We start from the raw sequence: 20,881 nt of genomic DNA, 5'->3' as shown, positions 1-20,881 counted from the left end.
AATTGTTCCATTTTGTTTTGCTTTAGTTTAGATGGACAGAAATCTGAACAATACTGAAATAAATTTAATATAAAGTAATAATGATTTTTTGTTCATTCTCAATAATTGAATATCTGGGGAAAGTAAGGCACTTTCCCCATAAAAATGTGTAAAATATGAATATTGTACATTCTCATTAGTGTTACTTATACTGATTTTTTTCTTTTTATGGCTCCCTCTTCTCTCTCTTCTTACTATTACCATGTTCATTTTTTACCTCCTTAGGCCACAGAGAATGCTGATGGGAGAACTATTTCCCTAATTTCCAAGTAGTCAAGCTGATTGCCATGATGGGTGAGTTCCAACTAAAAGCATTTCTTATCTATAATTAAAGGATAATATGGCGTGAGGGCTTTCTCTCTGTGTGTGATAAGCTTCTTAGGAAGAAATCTTATGATTTAGTAGGTTTATGTAATGTTTTACATTTATTTACTTAATAGAGTTTCGATTAAAGCACTTACTGTGTTGACTTTTACAGTTTTGGGATAACCAGTTTGTGCAGGACATGAGGTGGACATTCAAAAGAAGCTGTTAAGATGGATTGTGATTTTCTTTTTTTTTTCTCCCTCTTTTTTTTATTTATGTCTTTATTTTTTTGGATTGTGATTTTCTTAGAGACTGATGGCCAGATAAAATTCTTGGTAAAGAAACCTGACTTTTAAAGATTGAGTAAATGCTGAGGAATGAATTGTTATATAGTTACTCAACAGTGTAGTAATATAGATCAGTTCAGTTCAGTCGCTCAGTCATGTCCGACTCTTTGCAACCCCATGAATCGCAGCACGCCAGGCCTCCCTGTCCATCACCATCTCCCGGAGTTCACTCAGACTCATGTGCATCGAGTCCGTGATGCCATCCAGTCATCTCATCCTCGGTCGTCCCCTTCTCCTCCTGCCCGCAATCCCTCCCAACATAAGAGTCTTTTCCAGTGAGTCAGCTCTTCGCATGAGGTGGCCAAAGTACTGGAGCTTCAGCTTCGGCATCATTCCTTCCAAAGAAATCCCAGGGTTGATCTTCAGAATGGACTGGTTGGATCTCCTTGCAGTCCAAGGGACTCTCAAGAGTCTTCTCCAACACCACAGTTCAGAAGCATCAATTCTTCGGCGCTCAGCCTTCTTCACAGAAGATCTTCACGACCCAGATAATCATGATGATGTGATCATTAATCTAGAGCCAGACATCTTGGAATGTGAAGTCAAGTGGGCTTTAGAAAGCATCACTACGAACAAAGCTAGTGGAGGTGATGGAATTCCAGTTGAGCTGTTTCAAATCCTGAAAGATGATGCTGTGAAAGTGCTGCACTCAATCTGCCAACAAATTTGGAAAACTCAGCAGTGGCCACAGGACTGGAAAAGGTCAGTTTTCATTCCAATTCCAAAGAAAGGCAATGCCAAAGAATGTTCAAACTACTGCACAGTTGCACTCATCTCACACGCTAGTAAAGTAATGCTCAAAATTCTCCAAGCCAGGCTTCAGCAATACGTGAACTGTGAACCCCCTGATGTTCAAGATGGTTTTAGAAAAGGCAGAGGAACCAGAGATCAAATTGCCAACATCCGCTGGATCATGGAAAAAGCAAGAGAGTTCCAGAAAAACATCTATTTCTGCTTTATTGACTATGCCAAAGCCTTTGAGTGTGTGGATCACAATAAACTGTGGAAAATTCTGAAAGAGATGGGAATACCAGACCACCTGACCTGCCTCTTGAGACATCTGTATGCAGGTCAGGAAGCAACAGTTAGAACTGGACATGGAACAACAGAGTGGTTCCAAATAGGAAAAGTAGTACGTCAAGGCTGTATATTGTCACCCTGCTTATTTAACTTCTATGCAGAGTACATCATGAGAGACGCTGGGCTGGAAGAAACACAAGCTGGAATCAAGATTGCCTGGAGAAATATCAATAACGTCAGATATGCAGATGACACCACCCTTATGGCAGAAAGTGAAGAGGAACTAAAAAGCCTCTTGATGAAAGTGAAAGAGGAGAGTGAAAAAGTTGGCTTAAAGCTCAACATTCAGAAAACGAAGATCATGGTATCCGGTCCTATCACTTCATGGGAAATAGATGGGGAAACAGTGGAAACAGTGTCAGACTTTATTTTTGGGGGCTCCAGAATCACTGCAGATGGTGACTGCAGCCATGAAATTAAAAGATGCTTACTCCTTGGAAGAAAAGTTATGACCAACCTAGATAGCATATTCAAAAGCAGAGACATTACTTTGCCGACTAAGGTCCGTCTAGTCAAGACTATGGTTTTTCCTGTGGTCATGTATGGATGTGAGAGTAATATAGATAGACTAAGGAAAATAGCTGCATAAAAATAATGAATCATGAAACTTTATAACAGAATAGAGGAGTAAATCATTGGTGCTCAAGGAGGATATGTTTTACAACTCTTGTGAGTTTTCTGTGGTGTCATAATGTTAATGGAAAGGAAGGCCAAAGTATGGGAATGGATTGTGGGGGTTAAGTTTATATATCTTTTTGTTTTCTTCTGTACTTTCTTTTTTTCCCTCTCTTTTCTCCTTGGAATTGAGGGTTCCAATGTGAGGCAGGGATTGGACAGGGAAAAACTAGAAAGAAATGGAGCAAATGGCCTATCCCATCCTAATGGGGAAAAACACACAGTGTTTGGAAGCTAAGGTTTTAAACTTAGACCAGTATCTTAGACCGATATCTTAATTCTGACATGTATTTGCCAATGTTTGTCTTTGTCACAGTGTTCCTACCCCTTGCTTAACAAAGATATTATTCACTCTTATATGCATATACATGACAGTAGAGCCAAAGAGCTTAAATCTGTCCATGTGCTTTACTGGAGGGGCCAGCACGCTTAGAGTGTGTCTGTTGTGGCAGATGTGTAGGCACAGCCCCCAGCTTCCTGCTTTTTAAATATCTCCTCTGTCTGTAGCCAGGAGCGCAGCGCCGTCAGGCGGTCCCGGTGCTCCGCTTCAGTCACCTCACCTCCAGCTGTGAATTGGAACTTTTACTGAATTCATACCAGCTTTTCGTTTTTGTTGCTGCCACCATAGTGTGCAAAGAACAGTCATGGCTTAAAAACATTTACAGACGTAGTCTCAGGAAACTATGAATAGTTAAAAGGATGCATCACAGATACTTGAATTTTAGTTGAAGATTTTCTCCTGTAAATAGTTTCTTAAGTGTAATGAATTAACCATAAAAGGTAATAAATTAAGCATTTCTGATAAATCTTTTATTTGAAATTATTACCTCCCAAACATTTTCTGGGTTTGTGCTCAACAACCAAATGTCCTCTTAATGTGTGTCAGAAATCCACTGCTGCTTCTGTGTGGTTCCCGGTCAGACTGTGGGGTCCTCTGAGCAGCCTCTCTGCCATATAGATCAACTCATGATCCTGTGATGTTTATAACCCGTCTAATCTTCCTGGTACCTGTCACTACCATAGAGATTCTTAATAGAGTAAAATGGTCTAAGAATTGTTAGAACAGTGCTTGTAGTGTATGTTCACCGCTTTGCTTGATCCTTTTGGCATTTGTTAGCTTACATCTTATCAAAAGCAAGTTTCCCGTTGGGTATTTATGTAGCATCTGATTCTCCTTCAAACCAGAAAAAAGAAGGAGCTTGGGTGTAATGTTGAACATGAAATATTGTGAAAATGCCTAAATTCACATGCTTAAAGAAGAAAATAATTAGGACATAGATACGTGTAAGTATTAAAAGTTTTCCTCTCCCCAGTGTAGAATTACAGGTCTTACTTTTCATAAGAAAGCTATATCAGATAATTTCATTCCAATTCATAGTATTTTCAGCTTATTTTTCTAAGGAAGGATTATATTTTATCAATAAATGACATAGTCTGGCTTGGACCCATATACAGCACACATGTTGTAATTACGTTAGACCCATTTGGCTCAGTTACTGTTTGGCTAAGCTAATATTATATAGAAATTTTATTTCACAAACAATACTTTTTGAAGGATTAAAATTTTCTCTGGACCTGGAATTTGTTAACAAAACCTTTGGAACCATGATTTTAATTTTAGTATGCAAGTAGTTTCACTATAGAACAGAATATATTGAGTGTTGTAAAAAAATTAAATGTTAGAGAAATAAGCTGTTTGTGTGTTTGAAAGACTGATAAAGCCATTGACTTGCCAAATCCTTTTTAATGATCTCCCTTTACAGGATAAAGCATGTTTTAATTACTACTGCTCTGGAACATAAATTATTGTTACCAAAATGGTTACATTGTAAAATGTAAGCTGTAAAGTCCCTTAGTTCCTTTATTTACCAACTGTTGATTATCATTAGTAGAATTTTTTTACTAGTGAAAAATCAATTAAATTGTCCAGAGGTCATACAATTATCATTACTAGGATGCTCATGCGTATATAGTCTTAGAAATCTTTGGTATATTTGGAAAAGATTAAAAGTTCATGGTTCATGATTGTTTCAGTTTTATGGATTCAGTACTTTTTATAAGAGGTGAATTTTTCTTGCATTGATACCTTTTAAGTTGTTAGTGGTTGAGGTCATTGGTCTGTTAATGTAGTCTTGTTGAACGTTATGGTGAAGGTATTAAAAAAAATCACATCCAAATATCAGTAGGCCGCTTTTCTTTGTTCCTGACTTGAGGTACTGATGAAAGAGAAAAACTCTGAGAGGAATTCTGTATTTTAAACATAAATGCTAAATTATGATAGTATTTAGAGAAAGGTATTTATTTTTTCCCCACTCGTTTTAATTAAGATTTTAGATGTCTTGTTGATGTTTTGTTTAGGAGTCATAGAAAGGAATTTGTTATAACAGGGTTGTTTTGACCCATATCCTAGAATGTTACATCAGGAGAAGAGTCAGAACGACTGTACTTGCCTTATAAATGTCTTGTGTGAACACCTAGTGTGAGGCAGGTGCTTGATATAGTGCAGTTTTAAGTTACTTACGTTCAGTTTTTAAATAACTAAGCTTTTCTTTCACCAAAATAACAAATGCAGGCCTTGAAAGTGTTGTAGATGCATTGTTTTATTATAAATTTTATATTGATGTCTATGATAAATACGTATTGAAATCACAGTTCTCTGTGTGTTTTATTTTAAAAATACCTAGATGATCAGCAAGCTTTGAACTCAATCATGCAAGATTTGGCTGTTCTTCATAAGGCCAGTCGACCAGCATTATCCTTACAGGAAACCAGAAAAACAAAATCTTCATCACCAAAAAAGCAGGTATTTGTCTCAATAATATTTTAATAAACATATAGCTGTTCTGTGAATTATTTTCTTTGAATATCCTAATTGTATAGAGGATTTGTTTGAAGTGACTTGCTTTTATACTTTTGAATCAAGTATTTTGTTGTCATACATTTTTCTGTAAGGGTGTCAGTTTTTTTTTTAAACGATAGTTTCATTTGTGGTAACTTCTCTCTAGAATAGATATCTCATTCAATTCCTAAGGCATGTGACACATGCAAATGGCTTTTATTTAAATAATTGGCTATTCTCTATATTTACAGATGAAGACAATTTTATCCTTATACTTGAAATTTATCTGGAACATCTAACATAGAAAGTGGAAATGTGGTGTTCTGTATTGCTCTCTAAGAGAGTTAGTAAATGTCATGTGCTGGGGATCCATCACTAATAGATCTTGGTGTTCTTTCCTGTTGAGCCCAGATCAAGCAACCGAATTCTCTCAACTCAGCTCTTTGGTAGAAGCTGTCAGTTGATTGGAGTTGATGCTGATTGAAATCTCCTTCCCCCTCTGCTCTATCTTAAATGAGTGACTAAAAAGAAAAGTGATTTAGAAATTCTGGGAATTTTATCTGATCTCTGACATGACTTATCATTTCCTTACAGAATGATGTTCGAGTCAAATTTGAACACAGAGGAGAAAAAAGGTAAGGAAGGAAGCATTATATGTCAGTTCATTGATTTAATCAAATGCATTGCCTACTTAAGATATTAGAGGTTCTTTTTAGATTTTAATGTAGGTTTTCGTGGCTTACAGATTGAGAATGGAATAGTCCTTGTTAGTAACTGTAATGTGTACTTGTACTTAAGACAGAATCTATCAAATTTCAGGCTACAAAGCATCAGAAGTGAATCATGTTTTTAGTTTGCAGTATTAGGAAATAAGTAAGGTCATTGTGTAATGCAGCTTTAACTATTACCTTTTAAAAATATTTTTACTCAGTGGAAATGAAATATTTTTCTCCTTATAGTTCTGTCATCTCTTCAGATACTATACAGATTTTAGGTGTATGGACTTAAATTCACAATTTTGAGTATTCTGAAAAAACCTGAATCATTTGACCTGTATTTAATTAGTAGCATTGAGAAAAGTGTTGGACTGATGACTATAAATTATTTAGCAAAGGTGGAAGACTGCTCTTCAACTGGGCGTTTGTATCTCAGTGGAATGGTGGAAATGGTCGCAGTGGTAGGTGGTTGACAACAGAATTGCTGACAAGACCTCGTACAAGTTAAAGAAGATAGACTGTTATTTCTATTATTAGTGTCTCATTAATTTAATGAAAGATCTATCCGTCTTAAGGATTTTAAAAAGCTCACAGATCATATAACCTGAAGATGTAAAAATGTTTTACACAGAGATTTAAAAATAAAAACAGGAGGAGAGTCTTCCCTGGCAGTCCAGTGGTTAAGACCAAACATGCCGGGACTGTGGATTTGGTCCTGGGCAGGGAGCTAAGATCCTACATGCCTTAGGGCCAAAAAACCAAAACATAAACCGAAGCAGTATTGTAACAAATTCAATAAGGACTTTAAAAGATAAGTGAATAAGTAAACTGAAAGAAAAGAAGGGAGTAGGGGATGCAGACACATTATACAGGTATTGTCCTGCCTGCTTTTTCCCGTTTACAACGTTTATGGGCATATTCTCAATTTTTTTTTTTTGTTCATTGAGCACTGTTTATTGAGTACTCACTATATGCTGGGCTATACAGGGAATAAAGTTAACTGAAATATGCATGATGCCTCCTGTTACAAAACTTACAAGTCTAGTAGATAGTCTCCAAGCTTAGAGGCATGGTCCCTAGGGGCAACAAAGTCAATCCTTTGTGAAATAAGAAAATTCTAGGATTAAAAAATTTTAATTCTTTAAAAATATTTATTTGGGGACATGTATGCTTACGTGATATATATGTGTGTATTTGTGTGTGCATGCACGTGCACTCAGAAATACGGAGTTGATAACAGTTCAGAAATCAAAACTTGGATCCCCAAAGAACGTTGACATTCTAGGAATCAGTGGACTAAAACGGACTGGAATGGGTGAATTTAACTCAGATGACCATTATATCTACTACCGCAGGCAGGAATCCCTCAGAAGAAATGGAGTAGCCATCATGGTCAACAAAAGAGTCCGAAATGCAGTACTTGGATGCAATCTCAAAAACGACAGAATGATCTCTGTTCGTTTCCAAGGCAAACCATTCAATATCACAGTAATCCAAGTCTATGCCCCAACCAGTAATGCTGAAGAAGCTGAAGTTGAACGGTTCTATGAAGACCTACAAGACCTTTTAGAACTAACACCCAAAAAAGATGTCCTTTTCATTATAGGGGACTGGAATGCAAAAGTAGGAAGTCAAGAAACACCTGGAGTAACAGGCAAATTTGGCCTTGGAATGCGGAATGAAGCAGGGCAAAGACTAATAGAGTTTTGCCAAGAAAATGCACTGGTCATAGCAAACACCCTCTTCCAGCAACACAAGAGAAGACTCTACACATGGACATCACCAGATGGTCAACACCGAAATCAGATTGATTATATTCTTTGCAGCCACAGATGGAGAAGCTCTATACAGTCAACAAAAACAAGACCAGGAGCTGACTGTTGCTCAGACCATCAACTCCTTACCAAATTCAAACTTAAATTGAAGAAAGTAGGGAAAACCGCTAGACCATTCAGGTATAACCTAAATCAAATCCCTTATGATTATACAGTGGAAGTGAGAAATAGATTTAAGGGCCTAGATCTGATAGATAGAGTGCCTGATGAACTATGGAATGAGGTTCATGACATTGTACAGGAGACAGGGATCAAGACCATCCCATGGAAAAGAAATGCAAAAAAGCAAAATGGCTGTCTGAGGAGGCCTTACAAATAGCTGTGAAAAGAAGAGAGGCGAAAAGCAAAGGAGAAAAGAAAAGATATAAGCATCTGAATGCAGAGTTCCGAAGAATAGCAAGAAGAGATAAGAACGCCTTCCTCAGCGATTAATGCAAGGAAATGGAGGAAAACAACAGAATGGGAAAGAATAGAGATCTCTTCAAGAAAATTAGAGCTACCAAGGGAACATTTCATGCAAAGAGGGGCTCGATAAAGGACAGAAATGGTATGGACCTAACAGAAGCAGAAGATATTAAGAAGAGGTGGCAAGAATACACAAAAAAACTGTACAAAAAGGATCTTCACAACCCAGATAATCATGATGATGTGATCACTAATCTAGAGCCAGACATCTTGGAATGTGAAGTCAAGTGGGCCTTAGAAAGCATCACTATGAACAAAGCTAGTGGAGGTGATGGAATTCCAGTTGAGCTATTTCAAATCCTGAAAGATGATGCTGTGAAAGTGCTGCACTCAATATGCCAGCAAATTTGGAAAACTCAGCAGTGGCCACAGGACTGGAAAAGGTCAGTTTTCATTCCAATCCCAAAGAAAGGCAATGCCAAAGAATGCTCAAAGTACCGCACAATTGCACTCATCTCACACGCTAGTAAAGTAATGCTCAAAATTCTCCAAGCCAGGCTTCAGCAATACGTGAATCATGAACTCCCTGATGTTCAAGCTGGTTTTAGAAAAGGCAGAGGAACCAGAGATCAAATTGCCAACATCCGCTGGATCATGGAAAAAGCAAGAGAGTTCCAGAAAAACATCTATTTCTGCTTTATTGACTATGCCAAAGCCTTTGAGTGTGTGGATCACAATAAACTGTGGAAAATTCTGAAAGAGATGGGAATACCAGACCACCTGACCTGCCTCTTGAGAAATCTGTATGCAGGTCAGGAAGCAACAGTTAGAACTGGACATGGAACAACAGAGTGGTTCCAAATAGGAAAAGGAGTACGTCAAGGCTGTATATTGTCACCCTGCTTATTTAACTTCTATGCAGAGTACATCATGAGAAACGCTGGACTGGAAGATACACAAGCTGGAATCAAGATTGCCGGGAGAAATATCAATAACCTCAGATATGCAGATGACACCACCCTTATGGCAGAAAGTGAAGAGGAACTGAAAAGCCTCTTGATGAAAGTGAAAGAGGAGAGTGAAAAAGTTGGCTTAAAGCTCAACATTCAGAAAACGAAGATCATGGCATCTGGTCCCATCACTTCATGGGAAATAGATGGGGAAACAGTGGAAACAGTGTCAGACTTGATTTTTTTGGGCTCCAAAATCCCTGTAGATGGTGACTGCAGCCATGAGATTAAAAGACGCTTACTCCTTGGAAGAAAAGTTATGACCAACCTAGATAGTATATTCAAAAGCAGAGACATTACTTTGCCAACAAAGGTCCGTCTAGTCATAGCTATGGTTTTTCCAGTGGTCATGTATGGATGTGAGAGTTGGACTGTGAAGAAGGCTGAGTGCCAAAGAATTGATACTTTCGAACTGTGGTGTTGGAGAAGACTCTTGAGAGTCCCTTGGACTGCAAGGAGATCCAACCAGTCCATTCTGAAGGAGATCAGCCCTGGGATTTCTTTGGAAGGAATGATGTTAAAGCTGAAGCTCCAGTACTTTGGCCACCTGATGCAAAGAGTTGACTCACTGGAAAAGACTCTGATACTGGGAGGGATTAGGGGCAGGAGGAGAAGGGGATGACAGAGGATGAGATGGCTGGATGGCATCATGGACTCGATGGACATGAGTCTGAGTGAACTCTGGGAGATGGTGATGGACAGGGAGGCCTGGCATGCTGCGATTCATGGGGTCACAAAGAGTCGGACACGACTGAGCGACTGAACTGAACTGAACTGAAAGAACAACTTTATTTTTTTAACAGTTTCATCTTATGGCTATGACATAGTTAAGGTTAATCATTTTCCAAAATGAACATTTTACATTGTTATTTAATATTCTTATAAGTAACAGTGCAAATTATATACTGCAGAGTATTTTGAGAATTTCCTTTTTATAATTTTTATTAGGCTAGAAGAGACTTCAGAATTCTTGAACTTTGTGTTAAAATGTTAGTGTACCTGATCAGAAATAAGCCATTGTAATGTTTAAGTAAAGTGAATACTTATATTTTAACTTGATTTTGTATTTCTGTATTCAGGAGATAACTGTTACAAGTAAGTTATTTAACTGTGCATAAGAAAATAAAATATATTAAAATTCTGTTTACATAGAATCCTTCAGTTCCCCAGACCACTTAAACTGGAAGACCTGAGGTCTAAAGCTAAAATTGCCTTTGGACAGTCTATGGATCTGCATTATACCAATAATGAGGTAACCATGTGCACATTAACTTTCAATAATTCTTTTTTTGGAAAAATAGTGTGTTTATTTAAGAGATTGTTTTAGGATGGTTGTGCTTTTGTTTGGGCATTGATAAGGATGTGTTATTTTAGAGGAATAAGATATCAGTAGTAAATTTTAACTCATTAAAATGGATTTTTTGATTGTGGAGTGAACTGAAAGATGCTGCTGTGCAACAATTGAGAATCTGTTAGAGGAGGAAATGCGTATATTGCCTAGAAGTGTGCTGCTTGTTTATGTTCTGTTTTTCTTCTTTGTTCTTTATGAACTCTTTCCTTTTCATACTGTATACTTTTCTACAGAGACAACAGGGCTTTGGTAGTTGGACAGTTTAGTTAAAACTTAAAGGATTGCTTTCATGCTGCTAAGGATGTGAATAGATTGTTAGTTTATGTTTGGGAGTCAGTATGTTATCTCAGGGGCTCACTGTGACGCTAAGGAGCTCTGTGTTCTGGGGAATCCCTTTTGAACCTTCTGTAAAATCTGGATTGCAAATCTCTGAGATTTCTTTCAGATCCTGTGATCTCAGATCAAGATCTTGAGATTTAAAAATTTCTAGGGACAGTTTAGTTAATTGGTTAATTTATTTTCTTTTCCCTCTCAGAAATATCTGTTGAATTTGCAAGGCATGATAGTTATGATTTATGAATTGCAGCCCTAATGGAGTTTATAGACTTGTAGTAGGAGTAGACAGTTAGTAACTGAATTGTTTAAATATGTGAGTTCTCTGAAGGAAATGCATAAAATATTATGATAAAGGATAAAGGCAAGGGCAGTATATGTCTTATTTAGTTGGTACTAAGGAAGAGCCAAATGAGGTCATAGTATTTAATTGTTGAGATTTGAAGTATGAAAAGCCAACCCTACAGAGAATTTGAGTAACATTCATGGTAGAGAGCAGCTTGAGAGCAGAGCATACAGAGATCCTGGGAAGGAAAAGACTTGTGTGTCAGGAATAGAAAAAAATGTCAGTGGTAATGGAGTGACAGTGGGAAGTTTAGTAAAAATTAGAAAACGTGCAAGTACTTTGCAAACGTTAAAGCATTGTGCTAATAAAAATACTTGAAATATTAGATTTTCTAATGAATTATTGTCATTTTTAAAGCAAGAGAACATGCAAATACGGCTTGTCTAAAGATAGTATTTATAAAATGGAAAGTATTTTGAATAAGTAAAAATCCATATCGAAACAAACAATGTTTCTGAACAAAGTGATGAGTACCATTCTATAGTAATACCTTAAAATGTCATTTTTCAAATACTTTTTGGGTTTTTGGTTAGCTATGAACACCTCTTCTTGCCTGGCCCTGTCTTGGCACTTACTTGTGTCTGTGCTGGCCTGATTTCCAACTGGCAGTCCCTGAGATTCTGAGGACTTCTCAGAGATATGACTGTAGGGTGTAAGTTGAAGTATATAAGGGAGGGAATGGGGATTGGTGATAAAACGCTCAAGGATATGGCAGGAGATGGGGATGGATGGGCCCCACTTGCCCACCGTGCTAACTTGTTGGATGTTACACCCTTTATGGACCTCTTCTCTTCCTTGTCTTCCCGATTACCCTACCAGTGTTTCCTAGTATCTTTTATAAACATACTTGAATTTATCTCATGGTACGATTCTGGGGAACCCAGATATATCTTTGTTTTGGTTTTGTTTGGTCTAAAATTGTGTCATGGAAAACTTTTAAATGCCAAGGTACATTGACTACAGTATTGTCTTGACCTATGAGCCTAGTATGTCTGTCAAGAAAAGTTAGGTTAGTTTGGCACGATTTGTTCATATTGTTCCTATCTGAGCTCTTAAAATTGCTGTTTCTTTTTCTGAGTTCTCCCAGTTTGTTACAGACATACCTTGGAGATACTGCAGGTTCAGTCTAGACCTCTACAATAAAGTGACTGTTGCAACAGAACCAGTCACATGAATTGTTTGTTTTCCCAGTGCGGTTACGCTTGTGTTATAGTCTCTTAAGTGTGTGATATTAAAAAATACTTTATAGTTAAAAATGCTAGTCATCATTGTAAGCTTCAGCGAATTATAATTCTCTTGCAATAGTAACATCAAAGATCACTGAGCATAGATCACCATAACAATTATAATAATAATGAAAACATTTGAAGTATTTGGAAGAATTAACAGAAAGTAACATAGAGACACAGGGGAGTAAATGCTGTTGGAAAAATGGTGCCAATAGACTTGAGGCAGGGTTGCCACAAACCTTCACTTTGTGAAAAAACAGTATCTATGAAGAGCATAGGTGATGTGGTCTAAAGCAGGGGGTGCCTGCATATGATATTTTCTAGGGTTTTCTTGAGGATTGACATAGAGCTGATTGACTAGGTTTTAGCAACTTGCTCCCATTTTCCAAAAATTGGGAAATTTCTCCGTATCAGCTTCTTTTTCTCGTGCTTTCTGAGGGATTCTCAGAGTGGTTTTGCTGTTTATATCTGGGTGTCCTCTTGGCAAAAGTATGGCAGAGGAGGCATTAGGGTACAACATTACATTGCTTAACGTTTTCCTGCCACTCTGAGTGTGAGAATCTGTGGTTTCTGAGTTAGCTATGTTTTGATTCAGAGTGACAAGCCTGCTGTGTGTTCTTGGACAGTGGCGGTATTAGGGAGAGACTTACAAAATCCTCTGTTCTAAAAGAATTATTTTGGTTTACCAGAATTGAAACAGAGAAATTTAAGCTGGGATTGGATCTTTATCTTATAAAGTGTCAGGCAGGTATGTATTGTCACAGGGCATAGATGGGGATGTGTAGGCCAAGTGGATTTTCTAAGACTTTCTCCATTTTAGATGGGTAGACGGTGAACCTTTTTATGAACAGTTTTCATGTTTCACTATGTAAAGTTAAAAGATAATTCACTTATTTCAGATTTAGGTTCTATTTAATGAGATTTTAGACTCAATTTTTAGTTTCCTTTCCAGAAATTATTTTTGTTAACATACAACTGATTTACCAGTAATAAGCCTGAGGGAAATAGATTTTATGAATGAGACTGAAGTGAATTAACTGAACAGGAAAATATTGGGTAATTTATTTAGTATAATTTAGAAAAGGTGAAACTTGTTCTCGACTTTTAGTTATTCTTTTAAAATTTGTAACAGGTGCCCTTAGCACATATGAGAGATTACATCAGAGCTATAGACCAGGGTGCCACTTCAGGCTCCTCCAGAATGTCCAGATTTCACTCCAGCAAGCTGCAGAATCATTCATGTTAATATTTTGTTACTGTGATTTAAACTAGAGTCTTTTCCTTGGAGAAGTAAACAATACAATTATAAATAATGTGTAGTTAAAGTAAATATTCAGGTTTTCTCCTTAAGTGAAAAATTGGCAAAACCTTATCATTGCTTTAAAATGTTTTCTAGTGTTTAAAATATAATTTAAAAGCTATTAAAGATGGGAACAAAGGGTTCATAATTGATAGAAAATTGAAAGGAATTTAGTTAAGTAGATCAGATTTGTTTTTTGATATCCGTTAATATTCTGTTGTTGTTGTTTTTTTTAGACAAATTTCTCAGGAAAAAAAAAAAGGGCCTAATAGTAGATAAGTTGTAACAGTATAAAATTTGCTATGAACAGAAATTGGGAATATAATTTCAAGTACTGAGTGAGGGTAAGCAGATTGTATGATGTAATTCACATTAGTCCTGCTTTGTATTTGTGTTTGGCAGCCTTTCTTAAACAAGGAATAGTTTTCATAAAAGAAATCTACAGAGAATGAGTTCACACCATGTCAGCTAGTGGGTTTGAGTACAGATGAAGCTTTGCCCTATGATATTTATTAAACAGTATTTACCAAGAGTTTGTTTTTTGCTGTGCTCTGCCTTCATTGCTAGTTTAGGGAAATCCTTGTCTGCTAGGTGTTTATACTGTACAAGACCCTTAACTAGTTCACTGGGCCTTTACGTTAGAATGGCCTGTATACTGCGTGTGTCAGTGCAGGCTCACAAGTATGGAATATGTATGCTTGTTTTTATTCTGTCCTTTTAATGAAATGGAATGTACTTTGAAGATTATTGACAGAGTTGTCTTAAGCTAGTAAATTTACATTTGAAACAAGTATTTTGTTAAGTAGTATGAATCTTGCTTTTCCCTCACAGACCGTTTAGGTGCTTCTGTCCGTTATAACATCGGACCCCTGAGAGGACTGATGAGTGCAGGTTTCAGCATTCAGGGCTTCTTGCAGGATGGCTCACCTGTTTAGCTTACTTGTTTTAGATGGTGGTGGTCACGCTGCTGTGGTCAGAGCAGTGCAGGGTGGACTGTAGATTGCAGGTGCGTTACTGGTGGCACCCCGCCGTGGCGGCTGTCAGCAGTGCTTATTTGTGTTGTGTATGTTGGTAAGGACACTAGTGAGAATGCATATCTCTGCTTACTATTTTTTTAAAAATAAAAATTTCATCAATGCAGGTGAAAGATAATACTTTTATATAGTTTTGTATATGTTCCTTAATGCTGTTTTGAGGTGAAGAGACTATAACTTAAGTTTAACAATATTATGGAAATACCCTAGAAAATTGATCTTTAATCTTTAAATATGTTTTCTAGAAAAACTTAATGTATAATAAAGCAAAAAATTTATTCATATTCATTTTATGATTTCAGTGATGGTAGGATGAGAAGAAAAAAACCTAGATACATATATTCATTCAGAATTTCATTATACTGACAAAGAACAAAGTATTTTGAGGTTTATAATTCCATAATAATGGAGATACTCTTAGAAGGACTTGACCTGATGAGATGGCTACACAATTCCTTATGTTCCTTTTTGTTTAGTTGGTAATTCCATTAACCACCCAAGATGACTTGGACAAGGCTGTGGAACTGCTGGATCGTAGTATTCATATGAAGAGCCTCAAAATACTACTTGTAATAAATGGAAGTGCACAGGTATGAACTGGGAATTTTTTTGAGTGAGGATTCTAGGATATATGCCTGTAAGAAGTCAATGTATGAAATATAGTTATATTCTATAATCATTGATATATTATCAATATGATTAAATTTAAACTTACACATTGTAATTGCTATAGTTCAGTATCCTTGCTCCTCAAAACTATATAGCCAAAATTACAAATAAGTATAATATACTGTACATATGATGTTAATAGCAACTGAGAACCTGGGAAGAATTACATTAGAATTAAAATTGCAAAGAGTGAATTTGCTAAGACCCAGAGAGAGAATACTTGGGTTGTGTTTGATAGGGGAAGGAGTCTGATTAAAACCCTAAAGGAGAAGAATAACATTAATCTTCCTTTTTTCTCTTTAGGCTACTAATTTAGAGCCATTGCCATCACTAGAAGATTTGGATAACACAGTATTTGGAGCAGAGAGGAAAAAAGGACTTTCTGTAGTAGGTAAGAAAGCTAGTGTCTAAATCATGAAATGGGTTACTTCTCAGTTTCATCTGCATCTTTTAATGTAGGGCAACACCTGTACATAATCCTGATAAATAGTTTATCTCTTTATTCCTTGCAGTTTATTGCAGTTCTGATTCTAGTGTCTGATGTCCCTTGAAAAGTTACGTCGGGTATTAATAGGATTAACAGTCACCAGTTTAAATATTTCCTTTCTTTATATACATAGGGTATTTTGATTTTTAAAAAATTAAAACCTAAAAAATGTTTTAATTGTAAAAATAAAGTGAAGGGAAAAAATCAAAAAGTAATCCCAATATATTAAAGTTAATGGATGGACTAATAAATTTATAGGCCTTTCTCTAAGTTTTAATTATTGCCAAGAATGCTATCAAAATAAAGATTGCTAAGAATTTGCAGATTATGCTTTATAATTACTTCAGTAGTCATTAAAAATACAGTTATAATTAAGCTTATGATAGAAAAATGGATCCTATGTGCAATTTTTTTTTTTAAAGGAGGCTTATTAGAGAGACATAGGCTGGGCAGAGGTGCTTTGAACTCGCCAGTTCTGTGAATCTTCTTCAGTTTGTATAAAACATTGCTATTCTACATCTTTATATGATAAAAACATTATATTGCTCAAAAAACATTGGTATAAATGTTTTTAACAGATAGAGCACTGAATATGAGCATTAAAGGTAGCATGAAAACATGAGAGATGGATTTAAAGAAGGAAGGTAGAAGAAGATGAAAACATGAATAGGGAGAAAGTGGAAGGGAATCTAAGACTGGCGATAGAAGAGGATTGTCAATAATGAAAGAAAAGATTAAATTGGTGTGTGAACAAACCAGAACATTTATGAACTTGTTACTCATCTTCTGTCTTTTTCCCCAAAACTGTTTATGACTTGCTGCTGCGTGTGTGCTCTGTCATGTCTGGCTCTTCACGGCCCCACGCACTGTACCCTGCCAGGCTCCTCTGTCCATGGAATTCTCTAGGCACGAACACTAGGATGGGTAATCATTCCCTCCTCCAGGGGATCTTCCCAGCCCAGGGATCAAACCTGAGTCTCCTACATTGTAGCCGCGCTCCTTACCATCTGAGCCATCAGAGAAGCCCGTTTTATGACTGCGTCCTTCTAAGTGTGTTAAGTCTTACTTTGGGTTTCCAAAGTGTTAGAAATATGAGCAGCAGAGATAATATACAAGTAAACTAATAATATTTGTTTATCTTCATTTGTATTTATTTTTATATAATTTAAATTTTTGATAAAAGAAGTATCTGAGTTCAAATTCTAGCTCTCTAATTAACCAGCAACCAGTGACATTGTCCTCATCTTTAAATCATGGGATTATTGCAGCAGACAGTTGAGAGAACACTTTAAAGTACATTTAGCTTTTCAAACTAGAAAGCATGACTGTTACTAATCATTGATTTCTTTCTGTATTCCCTTTTATCATTATAGTACTTATCATTTTAAAGCAAAAAAATGCCAATTCGCCTTAGTTATATTAGATAGAACAAGTTAAATACATTAGTTAAATTGGCAGTTTTAATTCATTTTCATTTAAAACTTCTGAATGCCTCTCTGCTAATAATTATTCTTATCAGTGCCAGCATAAAAAGAAACGGAAATTGTAAAGTACAAAATTACTAGTCTTTTCTTGGCACCTCTTTAAGCTTGAAGTGGCTTTGATAGGTATGACCATTATCTTTTCCCTTTATTTATTGAAAATTATTTCCTTTAATTATTTTCACAAAAGATAGAGGAAGAACTTCCACAGGAGTAGATGCTGGTGTGGAGGTCTTGACCATTGAAATATGTAGTACTAACAGGTTCAAAAATATAGGTTATCAAGTAAGAAGATAAAGACATTTTCAAAGCCTTTTTTCTTCCCTGTTGTGCTTTGAATAATGAGTGTATTTATTTTCTTTTGTAAATAAGAGCTTATGGAAGGAATGAAAACATTAGGGACATTGTGATCATAGTTGTTACAAAGTCCAAATCAATTCCTGGCTCAGAGGCTTCCTAATAATTTTAGAATCAAGTGTAGAATATTATCTTTTTTATGCATATCTCTTGGTAATCATTTTGTTCTCTTTCTCCCTCTCTCTTCACTAACAATTCCAACATGTGTTTACAGTGACCCCTTTACATAAAGCAAGAGCCTTTTTTGCTTGAAATTTGACCAGAACACAAATGCTTACATAACTTCCTCAAATCTTTTTTTTTTTAATTTCAAAAAATTAGGAGGAAAGCACAGAAACTGTGATAATAAACATAGCACAATGAGATGAGCTATTTTAGTGTCTCTAGTTCTCTAAACTATGAAGAAATTTAAATTCCAGGAATATGGCTTGCCACCAGAAGCCTAATTTTAAGTATCCAAGGATAAAATCCAGCATTCCAAATTGGAAACATTCTAATATTGGCTAAATGACTAAGAAGTAAATCTCACTTTAGATTTCTAAAGATTAAAGAGAGGCAGTGCAAAGAACATCATGTAGACAAATGTGCACAGCATATGTTCATTATGAATAATTTTGCCATCATAGCACCTTTGCAAAGGAAAGATTTAGTCCCATGTTGACAGATGAGGAAACAGGTTCATGGAGATTAGATAGCTCTCCCAAAGACAGAGCTGGTAAATAACTGGAACTGGAATTTAAACCAAGGGTGGACTGTGAAGTTCATATACTTTCCACTAGATCATGGTGCCTTTCATAAATTACATTAAAAGGTAACATATATCAGGGTACCAGTGACCTTTGGAAATGAGGAAGCAGTGGCATTTATCTAAAAATTTTAAGATCCCCTGGAATGGTTTCTCACTCCAATGTCATTGCCTGGAGAATTCCTTATACAGAGGAGCCTGGCGGACTATGTAATGGGGTTGCAAAAGAGTCAGATACGACTGAACGACTTCCTTTTCTTTTTTTTTTTCATTGTGTTATCAACCTCATAATGCAGTTGTCAGCAGGCAGAAAACCATACTACCTAACAAGTATAAATGAATATTATATTAAGGTGGGAGTTTAGAAAAGACTGAAAAACATTTGAAGTTTTACAGACATGAGTGCTCTGATAACTTTTAATTAAAAGTGGAGATTAGTTGCTAAAATCAATCATTAAGTTCTGAGTGTATATTTAATTAAAATAAGAATTGGTCCCCTGATAGAATTTATAAAATCTATAATTTTTCTCTCTTGAGGTCCCACTAGTAGAGATAGAAGCTCCCCTCCCCCTGGATACATTCCAGATGAGTTACACCAGGTTGCCCGGAATGGGTCATTTACCAGTATCAACAGTGAAGGAGAGTTCATCCCAGAGAGCATGGACCAAGTAAGCAAAATTTGAACGTTGTTTTTCATGTCATTTAAAGGGATGTTGTCAGTGGATAGTGTGGTTTGGCAGGTGTATGGAGGAAGGTATTTGTTCTACCTCTTGTCCAGTCCCATATCTTTCTTTGTAAGTGAGCAAAATAGTGGAAATACAGGAAAACACCCACTAATTTACATATGTCTGTATTCATATATAAAGAAAGGTGGTATAAGGCTTATTTTCTTATGTTCATAAATTAATGAATGCATTTGTTTATAATCCTGATATTAACATTCAATTTAATAAATATTTAACTTTGTGAAGCTGAGGTTTGTCTACTCCCTAAAACATTAAAAAAATTTTTTTTAATCTTTTTAAAAAGATTTATTTTTTTAATTTGTGTCTTTGTTTTTGGCTGCACTGGGTCTGAGTTGCCGCAGACTGTCTCTCGTTGCTGCTAGCAGGGGCTGTGCTTTGTTGTGATGCATGGGCTTCCCGTTGCAGTGGTTCTTTTGCTGCAGAGCACAGGCTCTAGAGCATGCACGCTTCAGTAGTTGTGGCTCGCAGGCTCAGCAGCTTTCGGGTTGAGTGGTTGTAGCACATGGGCTGAGTTGCCCTGTGGCCTATGGGATCTTCCTGGACCAGGGCTTGAACCCCTGTCTTCTGCATTAGTGGGTGGATTCTTAACCACTAGACCACATGGAAGCCCTTAAAATGTTTTTTTAGTTTTGTAGTATTGAAGTATTTTTATGGAGTTGCTGTTGTTTTCTTATCATTACATTGGCTGCTTATATTACAGGAGTTTACATTTTCTACTAATATAGCAGTCATGGTGTCATTTATTTCAGTTTGGGTGGTGCTGTTGTTCAGTTTTCAGTAAACAAAATTTAGTGAAGTGTTTAGCTTTTAATTATTTAGATGATAATCCAAAGCGGAAGATACAGAAAATTCCTATTTTTTAATTAGTAAATTTTGCAGTTATAGTCCACCTACAGGGGACAGCTACTTTTAAAACATTTAAATAGGGTGGCTGCTATTGGATATGGAGTTTCTTTTTTGGGTACTGAAAGTGTTCTGCGATTTTGGTGAGAGTTACACATTCTGCTATTAACCACTGAATTGCATTGTATGCTCTAAAATGGGTGAATTTTATGATACATGAATTGTATCTCAACAAAGCTATTTTTAAAAACAGTAACTTCAGTTATATTCATGTAGAATCAAGGTGGACTTTTTATTTTTCTAGATGCTGGACCCATTATCTTTAAGCAGCCCTGAAAATTCTGGCTCAGGAAGTTGTCCATCACTTGATAGCCCTTTGGATGGGTAATGTTGATTGTAGTTGTTATTTTTTAATATATGTGGGTAAATATGCATATGTATTAATAGCATGTTGAATTATCAACTCTTTTGTGCTACATTCAGAGGAATGTCGATCATACTCATATATACTTAATGGCAAATTGATTTTTCCAGTCATCGGGCTCAGTATCTTTTTTACTTAAAATGATTTCTGATTATAGTATTTTGAGTTTCCTGCTTGGTAAATTTTGTGTTTGAAACTAAAGGCAAACTTTGAATTTATGTACGTTTACTTTTAAACCTGTGTTGGTGAAACTGCTGTCAAATTTTTCATAATAGGTTTAATTT

General features: G+C 36.2%; 1 protein-coding gene across 1 annotated transcript in view; it reads left to right on the top strand.

Annotated features, from left to right (window-relative positions):
- MAP3K2 (mitogen-activated protein kinase kinase kinase 2) overlaps positions 1-20,881 on the top strand; it is a 98,699-nt gene that overhangs the window by 50,972 nt on the left and 26,846 nt on the right. Inside the window, exons 2-9 of the mRNA XM_040227813.1 lie at positions 265-333; positions 5,132-5,250; positions 5,881-5,921; positions 10,405-10,504; positions 15,322-15,435; positions 15,818-15,905; positions 19,122-19,252; positions 20,478-20,557. Coding sequence (XP_040083747.1) covers positions 327-333; positions 5,132-5,250; positions 5,881-5,921; positions 10,405-10,504; positions 15,322-15,435; positions 15,818-15,905; positions 19,122-19,252; positions 20,478-20,557 — 680 coding nt within the window. The 5' untranslated portion in view covers positions 265-326. The remainder of the gene's footprint in view (positions 1-264; positions 334-5,131; positions 5,251-5,880; positions 5,922-10,404; positions 10,505-15,321; positions 15,436-15,817; positions 15,906-19,121; positions 19,253-20,477; positions 20,558-20,881) is intronic.

Source organism: Oryx dammah, unplaced genomic scaffold, assembly GCF_014754425.2.
Source record: "Oryx dammah isolate SB20612 unplaced genomic scaffold, SCBI_Odam_1.1 HiC_scaffold_27, whole genome shotgun sequence".
Lineage (NCBI taxonomy): Eukaryota > Metazoa > Chordata > Mammalia > Artiodactyla > Bovidae > Oryx > Oryx dammah.
The sequence above is the reverse complement of the archived record's forward strand: the minus strand, read 5'-3'. Positions and strand labels throughout refer to the sequence as shown.